General features: G+C 50.2%; 1 protein-coding gene across 1 annotated transcript in view; it reads left to right on the top strand.

The window, feature by feature from the left end:
* The window catches only part of PLB1 (phospholipase B1), a 97,739-nt gene that overhangs the window by 39,641 nt on the left and 41,969 nt on the right, over positions 1–16,129 (top strand). Inside the window, exons 17-28 of the mRNA XM_070798949.1 lie at positions 1,252–1,303; positions 1,626–1,706; positions 2,865–2,930; positions 3,259–3,359; positions 5,374–5,455; positions 8,338–8,442; positions 8,556–8,651; positions 8,880–8,951; positions 10,022–10,060; positions 10,636–10,696; positions 11,517–11,575; positions 12,514–12,587. Of these exons, the coding sequence (XP_070655050.1) occupies positions 1,252–1,303; positions 1,626–1,706; positions 2,865–2,930; positions 3,259–3,359; positions 5,374–5,455; positions 8,338–8,442; positions 8,556–8,651; positions 8,880–8,951; positions 10,022–10,060; positions 10,636–10,696; positions 11,517–11,575; positions 12,514–12,587 (888 nt within the window). The remainder of the gene's footprint in view (positions 1–1,251; positions 1,304–1,625; positions 1,707–2,864; positions 2,931–3,258; positions 3,360–5,373; positions 5,456–8,337; positions 8,443–8,555; positions 8,652–8,879; positions 8,952–10,021; positions 10,061–10,635; positions 10,697–11,516; positions 11,576–12,513; positions 12,588–16,129) is intronic.

Genomic DNA, 16,129 nt, shown 5'->3' with positions numbered 1-16,129 from the left:
GGCTCTTGGCCTAGACCAGGGTGTATGGCTGAAGGCTGGGGAGTTTTGTCTGGGGGAAGGATCTGAAGGTCAAAGATGGCTGAGTGGGCTCTCTTGGGGGGTGTCTCTTGCTCTGGGGCACAAAAACCCACTAACCCACCCCTAACCACAGCCACAGGAACTAGTCACAATTGGTTCGGATGCCAGGTACATGCTTTGAGCAAATTACTTTACCTCATCCATATTTCTTCTAGAATGATCACAAACCTTACTTTACCATGTAGTTCCTAGGGATTCCTATGTTTTGGTTCCTAGATCTCCTGATACCATTCTCTCAACTCTCATCACCACCCTGAGCTTGAGCCCCCATCCCCACCCCCACCCTGAGCTTGAGCCCCCATCCCCACCTGAGTAACTATTATTTATTCAGGACCGGAAAGGTGACAGATTATCCAGAGCAGAGATCATACAAAACCTAACAGGCTTTATCATGAATTCTGTGACTTCCTTTTCCTTTTGGTGGGGGAGGAGTGAAGACTACCACTTTATGGCTTAAAATTTGAGGCTTACATTAATATTACCTTAATCTTGCTTTTTTCCAAGTATATGTCAACTGGTAATATAAGAAGAGAGGCAGTTCTCAGAATGATTAGATCAGGAGGCCATCTAAGAATGAAGCCTGAGTTGAAAGCGTGGAAGTAACCAAAGAAGAGAGTGATTCATATGGCCCTGGATTTCTCCCCTGCTTTCCCCCAGACCCCAGGGCTCTTCCATGTGAGAAATATATGTATCCAAGCATGTCCTGTGTTGTAGGGGAGAGTTAGGGATTATTATCCCAGATTATTGTTATTATAGATGAAGACACTGTAGCACCAAGAGATGAAATGGCCTGAACAAATGTATTCTCTCAACCACACAGTCTCTCATCTTTGTGCCTCGCAGGCTTTATCTCAAGTTCCGATAACAACCTGTCCCGCTAGACAACAGTGTGCAGTTTAGAAAGTACCTTTGTTATCTCTCATATATCCGGTGTAGTAACTGTGAGATTGAGCAGAGGGTCAGATGCCCATGTTTCCTTGGTGGTGCTGCTGAGGCTCAGAGAGGCCAAGTAATCATCCCAACACTCTAGTCCATAGAAAGAGCAGCAGCCCTGCTAGCGTCAGAGCAATCGACGAGGAAACTGAGGCTCGAAGAGCAAAGGGTCCATCCAGGTAATCTGATACCTAGCCTGCTCTGCTGGTCACGTGACTTTTTTCTTATGTCTGCCCTCAGGGATTTACCTGTTCAGGCCAGGAGGCTGGTGGACCTGATGAAGAATGATGTGGTAAATCTGGGGAAAGTGGCATCTGGGCCTACTTGAGGTAGGATACCCAGAGCAGGGAGAGGCGGGAGGAATTATGGAGACGGAGAGTTTTGGCTCTGGGGGAGGATGGGGACACACGGGAATCCAGAGAGGCCACCTTAAAAAAAAAAAAAGATTTAGCACCTGTGACCTCAGTACCCCCAAACCAAAGGAAAGGAATTATAATGTCCCCACTAGACCTCCAGTGTGTCCAGACCCATCCCTGCAGCGTTCAGTACTTTGTATTTTCCTAGACTTGGCTCTGGGGCAAGACATTTACTTGTTTGTTTCCTATTCATTTCAGAATATAAATTTTCAGGAAGACTGGAAGATAATAACCCTGTTTATAGGTGGCAATGACCTCTGTGATGTCTGTGATGACCCGGTAGGTCTCCAGGCCCTAACCCAAGATTCCCCCAGGAAGAATTTCCACCCTGGGTCACTGGAACAGTGCAGCTGGGTTGGGACTTGGCTAGTGGTCAGGCATGGATCCAGCCTGGGCAATGTGCTGGGGACCAAGCAGACACTGAAACACTGCTCTGTCCATAGGAGTTCACACCTCCAGGGCAGGGGGACACAGACAGCTCACTATCAGGTGTGATAGAACTGTACCCAGAAGAGAAGTCTGGGGTTAGGACTGCCATGGGATTTGGCATGGGGGTGGGGGTGGCATCAGAGTTTTACAGAGAGCAGGAGAGTCAGGGTTGTGAACACGAGAAGCTTTGTCAGGCAGAAAGGGGACCAGCAGAGCAAAGTGGTGGGTCTGGCTGTGGCTTGAGAGCACCTGCCCCCAGGGTGACCCTGGCCCCCGAGACTCTGCAAGGCTTGCTTTCCTGGCATCAAAGTCACCAGAGTCTGGGATTTCCAAGCTGTGTTGCAGAGGGCCCACAGTGGGGCCTGAGGGCCGCTGGCTGCGGGGTGGAGCAGATGAGGAGGTGGGGCCATTAGTTCCTCCCTCACTTCCCCTGAAGCTTTGATCATTTGGTAGAGCAGGGCTCTTGGCTAAATTTCATTCAGAGAAAGGGTTCCACTGCTTTTCTTTAAAAAAGTTTGATAAGCACAAGATGAGAGGAAATCAGCCTTAAAATGTTTTACCCTTGGGGAAGGGGAGGCAGGAGCCTCTTCCCCTCTCCTTATCTCCTCAAGTAATATGGTTGAGCTGTGGGTTCCCAGGCACGGGTGACTCCAGAAGTGATCAGCCACTAGGATGTTCAAGCTGCAGGAGATCTTAGAGGCCCCCTGCTCCAGCATCCCAGTTCAGAGGTGTGATGTGCTTTAGCTAAGGCCCTACCTCTAGTTGACACGAAGTGGGTCCAGAGCTTTCCATAGCAGAAGAAAGGGTGTTTCCCTGAGGGTCACAGCCTTAACAACCTTGAGGACTGTGAGGTTAGGGTGGAGGTTGGGGTCCCAAAAGACAGCCTGTGCTTCAATGTTGCCCATTCAGACTGAAAGGCAGGGAGGAGGGAACCCAGGAGAGGACCCAGTCCTGGTTACAGAGAGACTGGGTGGTGACTGGGCTTAGAGACGTCGCCTCTCCCTGCAGGTCCGCTTCTCTCCGCAGAACTTCGTGGACAACATTGGGCAGGCTCTGGACATCCTCCACGCTGAGGTACGAAGGGTGGCCCACGTGTCCTCTGAGCCGCTCAGCCCCCGGCCTCCTCCTTGGGCGTCTGGCTTCCTGCTGAGACCCTCCTACGTGGCTCCCTTCCCCTGGAGACCAGCGCCGGCCATGCTGTCACTCCTGGGCCCGGCAGCCTGAGCACACGTGTGTTAACAGCGAGCAGCAGAAAGGCGGAGCCAGGGATGATGGATGTGGGTGGGCCCAGGTGAAAGGCCACAGACCTGACACCCAGCAGGAGGCACGGGCCCCAGACCTGGGGGAGAGGCTGGCGCTGCCCAGCCCTGATCCTCTTGGGGATGATCTTGCCTTTGCTCAGGTGCCTCGGGCCTTTGTGAACCTTGTCAAGGTGCTGGAGATCATCAACCTGAGGAAGCTGTACCAGGATAAGAACGTCAGCTGCCCGAGGCTGATCCTCCGGTGAGTTGGATGTTCTCCACCTGTTCCCAAAGGGCCTATGGGACCCTTAGCAGAGAGTGACTCTGGCTGGTGAGAAAAGCCAACAGCAGGAGTGTGAGGAGTGCTGAGACCCCCTGGTCAAACCTGACAAGGCCTCTTGGAGGAGATCCCCAGGGCATTGTGCCTGCCCCCCCAACCCAGTCCAGGCTCCTATACCCTCAGAGGACATGCATTTGCCACCCAATGTACTTCTTTTGCCACGACAGCTCAGGACACTCTTCAGTCCTCCAGGGAAGAGTAAAGCATGAGGGACGGGCGAGCCTCTGTGGGCTCACTAGGGCCACATCTTTCTCAGTGTCCAGAACCTCCCTGCTCCCTCCCAGAGGCCCAGCTCCTGGACAGATGAGCCTCTGTTCAGCATGGGTGCTCCAGGCTGCACATTCACAAAGGCAGGGCTGTGGTCACCTTCTAGGAGAGAGGGTGGTCAGGTCAGAATCAGCATGGTAGAGGACAAAGAACCCTCGCCCTGAGAGGCCGCCTTCATCCCCAGCCTCCAAAGCCGAAGATGGCTCCCCTGCTAATGTTACATGTGACCCTATGGAGTAAGAGGTCCTTCTGCCCCAAGTGTGAGCCGTTCCTGCCTGCAAGGTCTCCTCTGGGCTGTTAGCCCAGATCACGGTGGCTGTGCCCCCCACCCCCCTTCTTCCCTCCCCAAGCTCTATACAGGCCTCCACCGTAGGCCTAAGCACATCACATGGTAATGACCCCGAGGTGCCTCTGCCCGCTCAGCCCTGAACTCTGTCTGAGTCACTGCCAGCGCAGAGTCAGGGCTCCGTGGCTGTTTGCTGAATGACTGAATGAATAATTCACAAGGGCCGGATCTGCTCTTGGAAATGAAGGGGTATCTTGGCTGTTCCCTGAGGATGCATGCCAAAGCGCCCCCAGGGGGCCTAGACTGCATGGGTCCCCTGGGGAAGGCCCGGGGATGCTGTGAACAGTGGGAGGACGGCTGCCGGGTGACACATGCCTATTAGCGCAGCTGGTGTCAGGCGGGCTATTTTTGGCTGCTGACTCATCCCTGGCTCCCACTTTCTCCAGTCACTGGGCCACATGGGGCAGGGGAGGGGACAGGGAGAGTTCAGCATTTTCATTCCATTTCAGAGCACCTCACCTAAAAGTCTCTGGCTGCCCATCACTACAAGGTTTCCAGACGATTAAAGCTGAAGGTTCAGAGTTGTTATTTGTCTGACCTGGAATGGCCAAGTTGCTGACAGCGGGATTAGGAAGGCTCAGGGTCACTGCATTCTGCCACCTGTGCGCTGTCCTGTCTCAGTGGCTGTGCTTTCCTTGGCGGTGCTGAGTCTGCACTGAGCCATCCTCACTATTATTGCCTCCTGCCTATGGACCACAAGCCCGAATTTGTGAGATGGTTAGTCAGGGCAGAAGCAGCTTGAACAGGGGTTGAGAGCTCAGGTTTAAACCAGAGAGACTTGAGTTCAAGTCCTGGCTCCCACACTCAGCATCCACATGAACTTGAGAAACTGCTAATCCATGCGGAACCTTAGTTTGCTCATCTATAAAATGGGGGCAATGAAAAGACAGCTTCTAGAATAGCTAAGAGGATTCAGCAAGTTAATACTCATAAAACTCTCAGCACAGTGAACTTTCAGTATGTGTTATTATTGTTGTTACTATTATTTAGAAGGAGGCATGCCTTATCTCTACTACACTGTTCTCAGACATTCATCGGGTAACTTGGCTCCATAAAGATGTCACTCCTTACAGACGTCAGAAGATATAACTATTTCATTTTCATGAGCAAATCCAGATCTGGGAAATTTTCTTAGGTTTCAGCTGATGCAGTTGACAGGTTAGCCAGCCAGAGCCGCCCACCCCCCGCCCTCCTCCTCCTCCAGATGCACAGGCATCTGGTACCTCTGAGTTAAATATATTCTGAATCTCAAGCCAGTGTTCCTGTGTTGTGCTCTCAGACGGTGGTTCTGGTGGGTGAGCACCTCTGTGGTTTGGTCTGCAGGAATCTGTGTCCCTGTGTCTTGAAGTATGATGATAATGCAACAGAACTTGCCTCCCTCGTCGAAGTGAATAAGAAGTATCAGGTAAGCTGGGAACTGCTGTGTGGTTCATGGTTCTGGTTAGAAAAGGAACAGACACTTAGATTATTTCAACTTCAACTGCATGTGACATTACCACTGACCAGTTTGCAGATATAAAGACCGCCCCCTCCCTCCAAGGCAGCAGATTCCGTTCATTTGAATCAAGTTACAGAGCCAAGTCACTCAACACACATGACCAAATCTCAGTTCCTGGCCTTACACCAAAATAAATATTTCCAATTGTCTATGGAGAATGGGTATGAGTTCTGACTCCTGGGGCAGGAACCCTTGCCACCCAAGAGAATCTGGAGGATTCAGTGCAACAACACGTACTCCATCTGCCCTCCCTTCCTGGGGGGAGCAGGTGTTATTAGGTGTTACTGGGGTGCACAGGGAGAAAGAAAGCTGATGCTCTCCCAGCATCCTGTGGGCTGTCCCTTTGAGGCTTTTCTCCATCAAATCTTCGAGCAGAGCAATGGACTCTCTTGAGTTTTGTCCCAAATAATCACCCAGTCACTTGAGAACAGTGGTCACCTTCCAGCTCTTCCAGGCTGGGTGGGATGCAGAGAGCTTCCAGGGTGGATCAATCCTTCAAGCCCATAGACTCCTTGGAGCAGAACCCCTCCTGGCAACCTCTTTCAGAGCAGTCTTGTCCACGAGTGGTGTCTGGACTCAGGGCAGTGACCTGTGTATCATTCTTCGAGGCCATTGCCAGGCCCCTTGGGTGACTAGGAGCCCGTTCCTTTGTCTCTGCTGAGGAAGTCATGGCCCTCACCAGGTGAGGGAAGGCAGCCAGGCTTATGACTCTGAAGGCAGTCCTTTTGCAGGCACGGTTTGAGTGCAAAGCATAAGCGCTTATGCAATTCTGGTTGGTTTATTGTTTATTATTATATCAGATGTATTATTTTCTATAACTTGATTTATTGTTGGCTGTGCAGGGTCTTTGTTGCTGCACAGGATTTCCTCTAGTTGCGGAGGGTGGGGGCTACTCTCTAGTTGAGATGCTCTGGCTTCTTCTTGCCGTGGCTTCTTTTGTTATGGAGCTTGGGCTGTAGGCACTCGGGCTTCAGTAGATGCGGCATATGGGCTCAATTGCATGGTTCCCAGGCTCTAGAGCACCCGCTCAATAATTGTGGCCTATGGGCTTAGTTATCCCTCGTCATGTGGGATCTTCCTGGAATGAAACCTGTGTCTCCTGCATGAGCAGGTGGATTCTTTACCACTGAGTCACCAGGGAAGCCCCAGATGTATTTTTTAAGCAGACTATCTGGAAGAGCTAAGGTCAGAGGCCAAGGCCCAGAAATTGAAGAGTCATGGAATTCTGGGGCCATGCCATAAGAATAAAATCAGGCCAAACAACTGGTTTGATGGAGTCACCATAGACGCCACTATCGCTGCTGTTTCTAGAAACTAGATGCACCCTCAGCAAAATGGATTCTGTGCTGTTCCTCCATCTTTCAATCTCTAGTTTCCAAACCGAAGCCTGAGGCGGGAGCCCCCACACATCTACTGGCGGACCCATGGGTGTGTGTGAGGGACGTTGGGAGAAACAGCATCTGGGCTTCTCACCTACATTGCAAGGTGGGCTCTTCTTCACACGGTAGAGTAGGTTCAGAGAACCAAAGGGGAACTGTTCCCTAAAATGGCCTTCGCAACCTCTCTAGATTAGCCAACTATTCCCAGGTCTGCTCTTGGTGACCACTGAGACCCTGCTGTAGCATCCCAGACGAGCTCACAGCTCAGCCCCATGAGGCCATCATGTCCTCTCTCTCAATCCTCTGACTTTCTACTTCCTGTTCCCCTCTCCTTGAAGATGAGCATTGCTGTTAATTATTACCACCATGTGCCAGGCCTTCTCCATACTACTTACACCATTTCTGAAAAGTTGCGGTGGTGGGGGCGGGGGTCTCCACTGTGAGCCATTGTGGCTGATTCACAGAGGCCCTAGCAGCATTTAAAAGAATTTAAGGGATGGTCCAGGCCTCAGTGAACATCCTCCACTTACAGGTGAGGAAATAGAGGTCCAGAGAGGGAAAGCAGCTTGCTGAAAGTTACACAGCTAGTTAGTGGTATCGTACCTTCTGCCTGCCTCAAGGCTCTGTCTGTAAGAGTCTCCCCCAGGAGGTCAGAGCTGATGTATTCCCAGCCTGGGGGCTCTCTGGCAGACCGTGGAAAACAGAAGGTGTCCTGGTGTCTTCTGAAGTAACTGCACTAATGTTCTGGGTGTGGAAGCCTGACTTCCCCCTCCAGACCGGGTCCTGGCTCCAAATGATGGAAACCGAGCAAGCACTGAAATGGCAGAGTGTGGCAGAAGTGGGAGCCAGAGCTAGGGTAACTGGTCCTTCTGGAACTGAGTCTAGGTGTAAGCTATGAGAGTAACAGCTCTGCTACCTCCTGGATAGATCTGAGCACTTCAAGGGTGCATGGAAAGGAACACTCGTGCTCACACACACTGCTTGCATGAATGATACAGATGGGCATTAAATGTGGTTGTTAATTCACCTTTGATTTCCTGAACCAGTGTATAACATAAATAAATGTAAGGATAATCCCCCAAAGTCATTAAATCAAATTTGTACTCACTCGATCTCCACCCTAATCTTTAATCAGAATCTTTAAAAGAGGCTCAAACTGATGAACTTGGGTTTTTCGTTTTTCCCAGCCTGGGTCAAATAGATGCAATGGCAGCAGAGGTTGGGGGCAGGGCCTGAGATAAAGGCTGATCTGAAACATAACTAGCTGGCTCCTGATCAGTAGGGATTTTACTGCAGATTGATTTCATGCAAAGGTCAGATTGTGTTGAATTCTCTGGTGGAGAAAGATTCCACACAAAGACCAGACAGGTGCAGAGAGCCCCCTGACTACTGACTCCCTTCCTCCTGCAGGAGGGGACTCACCAACTGGTTGAGAGTGGGCGTTACGACACCAGGGAAGATTTTACAGTGGTCGTGCAGCCGTTCCTCGAAAAAGTGGACATGCCCATGACCCCGGTAAAGCCTCATGGATAAGTGGGAGCTACAGGTAGTGCCCAGCTCTTTCTGAACATCACTGGTGTTATCTGACATTCCTATGACACGGCCACTCTATTCTATCCTATGACCAGGAGGGGTTGCCTGACAACTCTTACTTTGCTCCTGACTGTTTCCACTTCAGTAGCAAGGCTCATGCCCATGCAGCCAGTGCCCTGTGGAACAACATGGTAAGATGACCAAGACAGGGAAAATTATGATTCCTCTGATAATAAAAGATTCCGGAAAGTGTTCAGAGGACTTCAGAGACCCATCACTCAGGCTGTGAGATTCCCCACACAGCACTGATGATAAACCCAAACCCCTCTGTCCCACCCTCCCTTCCCCAGCCCTGCCTCCCGACTTTTCCAGTCTTACCACCTGTTTATCACTCCCCATCTTCCTGCTTCTTGGTTTAGTTGCAACCTGTCGGCCAGAAGACAAGACAGCATAATTTTGAAGACAAGATCAATATCACATGTCCAGACCAGGTAGAGTGAAGAGCATAGCCTTGCCAGGGGTCTACCTGAAGACTCTTTTGCAGCCTTTTGAATCTTTCATTTAGGTTTCTCCGTTCCTTTCATCCCAGTTTCGCATCCACACCCCCAGCTCTCTTCCCCTACCCATCCAATCCATACTGCAGTTAACCATCCACAATGCCCCAGATGTCACCCCATCTGTGAGGGGTGACAGCCAGTGCCCAGGAGGCCCTAGATTTCACCTCTGTCTCTCCCTGTCCCCATGAGCCCTGGCACAAGTCTGCACCCAGGCCTCTTTCCAGCTGGGAGGAGGAGAGTGGTAGTACCATCCAGCCCTCATGTTGAAGCTGAGGCTGAGAGGACATTAAGGGCAGGATGGAACCTCTCCATGTAGTCCCCATGGCAGGATGAAAGAGTGAGGGCCTGAGACCTGGAATAATATCTTCTAGGATGGAGATGAGGGTGAGAGTGGGGAGGTCCACTGGAAGCCAGAGATAAGAAAGCAGACATTCAGCAGGAACACAAAGTAGATCTCCCTGTTCACTTGCAAGTTGTCAGAAAGCTTCTCAGACCTTTGCAGCTGCTCCCTCACGCCTATCAGTTCCTTCCTCTGGATTCCCAGAGGGGTCCCAGGTCTGGGACAGAAACCTGCTGGGTAGGGGGCTTCAGAGGGAGGAACCTCAAAGCACTTGGCTTTTCTTGTCTGGGTGTGAGGCACCTAGGCTACTGCAGGACAGGAGTGGGAGAGGTGGGAAAGGGGGCTAGGAGTTCGGGACCTGGGCTTGTATTAGTAGACAGTGGGACTCTGTTAGAAAGGGGCAAGGTGGAGAAAGAGAGGTGACCTAGCCACCCCGGCCAGCTGGGTAAGAGGCAAAGTGCAGAGGTACTTGTTCCTGGGAGCCCTGCAGGGTTTATTGCGGTCATTTAAGGGGGTTGCAAAGAAGGCTGGGTGCATCCTGGGAGGGGACCCAGCAGTCACCCTGGAGGGCAGGGACTTGGGAACCTGGAAGGTATTTCTGCACGTGGGAGCAGAGCAGGAGGCAAGTTGACTTGCTCTGGTGGTTCGCCCCCTCTTCTCACAGGCCCAGCCGTTTCTGAGCACCTACAAGAACCTCGTGCAGGTATGTACTTGTTGCTTCCTTTCAGCTCAGCCGCCAGTGCAGTGGGCAGCCCCTAGCAGGCACCAGTCCTGCAAGGCAATGGGAATGTGGGTGAGCATTCCTGATGGACAGTCGGAGGGTATTCACACTCTTCTATAAAGTCCATTTACCTACACCTTCAGACAGTGGGGCGGGCAAAGTATGCACTATTGATAACAGTTCAGACAGGGGGGCCAGCCAGTCAACTCTCAGCCTCTTTAGACATAAGTGAAGAGAACCATTCCCTTATAAATCTGCTGCAGAAGTGGGGGAGGGAGGGGATGGGGAGGATATGTTTGCAGTGGGCTGGGATAATCTTGTTGATGTTGATTTTGGCATTGGATGGTAGGGGTGGTGTGGGAGGATCAGAGCTAGGTTCACAGGTGGAGCCTGGCCTGACGCTCAGAATCACCTGGGGCACCTTCTTCAAATGTCCCCCTAGGCCCTCCCCAGGGTGGGGCCCAGGAATCTGCATTCATTAAAGCTCTTGGGTGAGTCCGATGCCCAGCCAGCTTCTCTGGCCCCTGGCAACCCTAGGATCTATTCTGCATCCCTAGGATCACGGGAGCCAGCTGCTGTGCAGTGACAGAGCCCCTTCTGCCTCACCACCCACCTCAGGTGAGCCCCTGGTGGCACACCAGGACCCTGGGCCCTTCTACAAGAACTCAGTTAATGGCCAGTGCTTGCTTCCTGTCTGGGTGGCCACCTAGGAGAAGTCCCCCTCTTCTATAGCAGAGTCTGACCCAGCAGGACCCAGAGCAGCCAGGGTCCCCCCTGTTCCTCCCACTAATGGGAGCACATGTGGGGGAGCACAGGAAAACCGCCCTCAGTGGCCCAGCCTGGGGTGTGACCTCACCAAGGCCCAGAACCGGGGTGTACGGTGCCCACCAGGGAGTCACCACAGAGAGCCAGCTCTGTGGGTCACCCTGTGGCCCCAGGCTCTTCAGGCACTGCTGCCACCTGGCAAGTTCTCAGGAGTCTTCAAAAGAGAACTGGGGGCAGGAAAAGACCCAACATGATTATTCCTCAGACTCTTGGAAATCCAGAACCCAGCTCTAAAGGGGCCATGCATCAGACTGTGACCGCCTCTCCATGGGCCAGTGCCCATCTGGTCATGCACTCCGGTCACAACTAGTATCCCATGTGACTACTGGCACCAAAGTGCTGGGATCCCATGGTGCCCAAGCATCCTGCCCTCCCCTTCTTCCTCCCACCCTCTCAACACCTCTCCCTTCCCATAGGTCCAAGTTGATTGGTTGTGTCTCTGATGGGGAAGCTGTTTCCCCTGCCCTCTGCCTCCACGGCACCACAGATGCTCAGTCTTGCACAGCCCAAACTCGCACGTGGGTCATGCGCCTGGTCTGAAAGCAAGTAGCACTGGACTCTGACGGTAGCTTCCTCCCCACAGACTCAAGTGTTTGTCTGTCTGTCTCTCCAGTGCACACCCTGAGACCTGCAGACATCCAAGTTGTGGCCGCTCTGGGGGATTCTCTGACCGTAAGGACTCTTGGGCCCCATCCTTGCAGGGTGAGGGTGACTGTGTCAGCTCCAGGTCCCCGTTCTTCTACCTCCAAGGCCTGCACTCCTGGCCTCTGCGCTCTCCCACCCCTCTGTCCTGACTCCATCAGGCTGAGAGCAGGACGAGGGTTTGATTTTGCAGTCGTGTTCTCAATCAGGTGTGTAAGTGGGAATTCTTCAGGAGTGAGCTGAACTGTCTCAGGCAGCAGAGGTTATGAACACTTGACATCACATTTTGAACTACTCCAAAAAATAATGTCATTTTGACTCAAAAAATCTTCTAAACCTCCCGTGAGGGCGCTTTTCCCTTGGATTATACTTTACAAGAAGCTCCAACCCTCACATCTGTTTCCTCTTTGCATCCGCCGCAAAGCAGGAAAGACTCTGTAGTTGTGGTAAAAGTTACGCTCTTAAGTTCCAAGAAATAGGGCCATGGTATCATTCCAGAGCACCACTTTCTGGCAGCACTTCTGAAGCCATGAGATTGCCTTACAGAATGTCTCCAAGGGAAAGAGAACTGTGAAATGCATGAGAAATCTGTCCACTGCAGATCCGTAGGCTCTTTCTTCATGCACATCAAGAACTTAGGAGCAGAATGCTGCTAATGGTATTGAATCTCACGTTCGTAAAGCACTTTAAAGGCTTCAAAACTGATTTTGCAATTATGATCCAATTTGGTCATAAAAACTATCCTGTGAGATAAGCGGGGCATGGGCTCAGGTCTGTAAGGAGGCAGCTAAGATCTGGGGAAGGAAAAACAGCCAGCCCAGGAATTCTGACCCCCTGGGGTGATCCTCTGCTCATGCCACAGCGCACACACAGCGAACACCTTGGGAAGCCCTGCACATCCGCAGCCTCCCTTTTCTCTGACTTTCTGATTTTCCTGTGGATTTTGATATTTGGATATGTTTTCAAAGGCCGGCAATGGAATTGGCTCCAAACCGAATGACCTTTCTGATGTCACCACTCAGTACCGGGGGCTTTCGTATAGGTAATGTTAACCTGTGACCCCCTCCCACCCCAATGCTTACCGCTTCCCCCCACCCCCAGAGATCGAGTCGGGATGTGTCTCCTGTAACATGTGTAAATACCGAAGAGCAAGGACCAGGTCTGGAGGGGGCTTTCAGAAGGAAAACCTATCTTATTTCTGGAAAAATGGAACAATTTGATGAGTGGAGAGGATATTTTTCTTTGATAACTCTTTTCTTTTAATTGTGCAGAAGAAGCAAACTGAGGTTCTTATCAGACTTCTGGGTCAACAAATTCGACATGAAATGCACCAGGAAAGCGCCAGATCTCTGAGTCTTCACCTGCCTGTTTGCATGTATATGTGCCCATGTGGTTGTTCCTATGTTTCTTGTTTACTGTCTGTCTGTGTTTATTCATGTTGTTTATTCACATTGTGTAGCCACACCTCTGCCTTTATGTATATGCATACATCTGTACAGAAAGTTCTGAAATGAGGTACCCACTTCAGGTGGAATCAGCTGAGTCAAAAACCCCAACCAATAGGCATTCCAGGGCTCCTTCCTTGTGCCTGCATAATGGGGTAGTGAGGGAGGGTGGTATGGGAAGCGCAGGCTAAGCGTTATGCTCAGTTGGCAAGTGCCTGATGCTGCAGGAATATAAAAGGGGATACTCAACCCTGCCAGGTGGGAGAGGAGGGCTTCCCAGAGAAGGTGGTACTCCGTTAGACCTTGCCATGTTAGCAGTTTGGTAGGCGAGAAGAGTATTCCAGACAGGAAGTAGGAAAGCTTAAGGCATGTCAGGAAAGTGGCTGCACAGGAGTATTCTTGTTTCTTTCTTTCTTAATAAAGTTCATGTTTCTGAGCCCTTCGAAGTCATTGGTGACGAGCTCAGGACTCTGCCACGAGAGGGCAGAGCGCTGATGAAAAGTGGGGTAGCCCAGGGCCGGCCCTCCCTTTCCTGCAGAGAGAATCAGATGAAATGTTTCTTTCAAGGAAGCGAGAGGGAGCAGTGTGCGCTCATGCAGGCTGTGGCAGCCCTCTGCCGGCCCTGAGGACCGTCCTGAGAGGAGGTTTTTCCTGGGTGAGGGGCATCCTCACTCAGCCAGGAGCCACCCACAGAGAGGACGCAGGTGTGGGTAGTGTGGGGACATCACCTAGCGAGAGCTGAGCTACAGGCCTCCCAGTGCGTGAGGTCCCATACACCTTCAGCCCCCTTCTGGCGGGGGGTCTCTGAGGAACAAAGTCAAGGTTGCCTCCTTTTTTTTTTTTTTTTTTTAGTCTCATTGATTTTATTGTAAAATATTTCAACCCTTCAGAAAAAAATACAAAACAACATGATAAACACCTGTATATACATCACCCAACTTTCACATAATAGGTATAACTGATATTCCCCTAGTTCTTTTTTTAATCTCAATTCCCTCATTTGTTTTTTTTTTTAATTTTATTTTATTTTTAAACTTTACATAATTGTATTAGTTTTGCCAAATATCAAAATGAATCCATCACAGGTATACATGTGTTCCCCATCCTGAGCCCTCCTCCCTCCTCCCTCCCCATACCATCCCTCTGGGTCATCCCAGTGCACTAGCCCCAAGCATCCAGTATCGTGCATCGAACCTGGACTGGCATATCGTTTCATACATGATATTTTACATGTTTCAATGCCATTCTCCCAAATCTTCCCACCCTCTCCCTCTCCCACAGAGTCCATAAGACTGTTCTATACATCAGTGTCTCTTTTGCTGTCTCGTACACAGGGTTATTGTTATTATCTTTCTAAATTCCATATATATGTGTTAGTATACTGTATTGGTGTTTTTCCTTCTGGCTTACTTCACTCTGTATAATAGGCTCCAGTTTCATCCACCTCATTAGAACTGATTCAAATGAATTCTTTTTAATGGCTGAGTAATACTCCATTGTGTATATGTACCACTGCTTTCTTATCCATTCATCTGCTGATGGACATCTAGGTTGCTTCCATGTCCTGGCTATTATAAACAGTGCTGCGATGAACATTGGGGTACACGTGTCTCTTTCCCTTCTGGTTTCCTCAGTGTGTATGCCCAGCAGTGGGATTGCTGGATCATAAGGCAGTTCTATTTCCAGTTTTTTAAGGAATCTCCACACTGTTCTCCATAGTGGCTGTACTAGTTTGCATTCCCACCAACAGTGTAAGAGGGTTCCCTTTTCTCCACATCCTCTCCAGCATTTATTATTTGTAGACTTTTGGATCGCAGCCATTCTGACTGGTGTGAAATGGTACCTCATCAAGGTTGCCTCTTACCCACTGGGTCCCAAGTGTTACTGGGGCTGCAGGAGAAAGACAAACCAGAGGGGGAGGAGCAGGAGAGTGGAGGGTATTATAGTCGAAAAAACACGAGGTAGGGGCAGCTTTACTTGGTCTGAGCTAAAGGAGGAGGCAGTGTTGTCGCATCCTCGTGTGGGAAAACAGATAATAAGATAGACAAGCCAGCCAGCAGTTGACAGGTGAGCTACCCCTGGTGTGGTCAGGGGAGCGAGGTGACCTACCTAACTTCACAGTTACTGCGCAGATTCCCAGGATTCAGATACAGACAGGCCATCTTCTGCTGAACGTTTCTCTCTACAGCAGTGAAAAAATCCAGCCATCGATGTTTCTTCCTATGAGTGAGGTCTAGTAAGGCCTGATGTTTTAATCTTCTGGTTCTGTTTTCAAGGCCTCATATATTCAATGGCTCCTGTCCCTTTAAACCCTTTATTCTAAGTGTTTCAGAGACCTGCCCCAAAACCCACATGTGTTAAAAGTAGAGTTTCTTGGTCAGAGTCTAAGAGATACTTTGACTCTTCATAAAACATGTAATGTTTCCCAAAGTGTGTTCCATAGAACACTAGCCCTGATCTTTGTGTTTTGGGGGAAATTTTTCCTACTATATCCTTCCTCTGGGAAATTCACATGCATATAAGCACATTAAAGGCTCTGAGAAGCCCGACAATGAAGAAATCTATTTAAATTGTGTCTGTTTAATCCAATATTTCCCTTAATCCCAGAACACTTTGTTTGTTCAGAGTACCTGGTAGCATCTCCTGGGAAATGTCCATGTAGTAGACCAAGCTGAGAAAAAGCAATTTTCTGAAGCCATTAAAGCTTCTGGATAGGAAATAGGAAATTAATGATTCCAGGTAAACTAAGAATGCAATTTGAGCCTCTTTCTCCAAGGAAACAAAGTGGAGGGAGTGGACCTCATGGAGTCAGACTAGAGAGAAGAGTTCTTGGTAGGTGGGTAGCTATGAGCAGGCCTTTCAGGAAGAGGTTGGGCTGTGAACATTTCCAGGGCCCCTTGGCCTGTAAGAATCACACAGCAGTGAAAGGCCCCAGCTCTGGCTAGCTTACTAGTGTGCCAAATCTGGAGGTCTTTAGAGAATTGCCTTTCCTTCAGTTGAAATGTTGGCTTGATTGCTCATTCAAAGGACCAAAATAAAATTTATTTATCACAAAAAGCATTTCTTTTTCTTATTAATTAGGAGTTCAGCCTCACATTATTGAAACTCCTTTGATAAATGTTATCAAGCATCAGTTTTG

This window comes from Bos indicus, chromosome 11, assembly GCF_029378745.1.
Source record: "Bos indicus isolate NIAB-ARS_2022 breed Sahiwal x Tharparkar chromosome 11, NIAB-ARS_B.indTharparkar_mat_pri_1.0, whole genome shotgun sequence".
Classification (NCBI taxonomy): domain Eukaryota; kingdom Metazoa; phylum Chordata; class Mammalia; order Artiodactyla; family Bovidae; genus Bos; species Bos indicus.
This window is presented reverse-complemented; position numbering and strand designations above follow the sequence as displayed.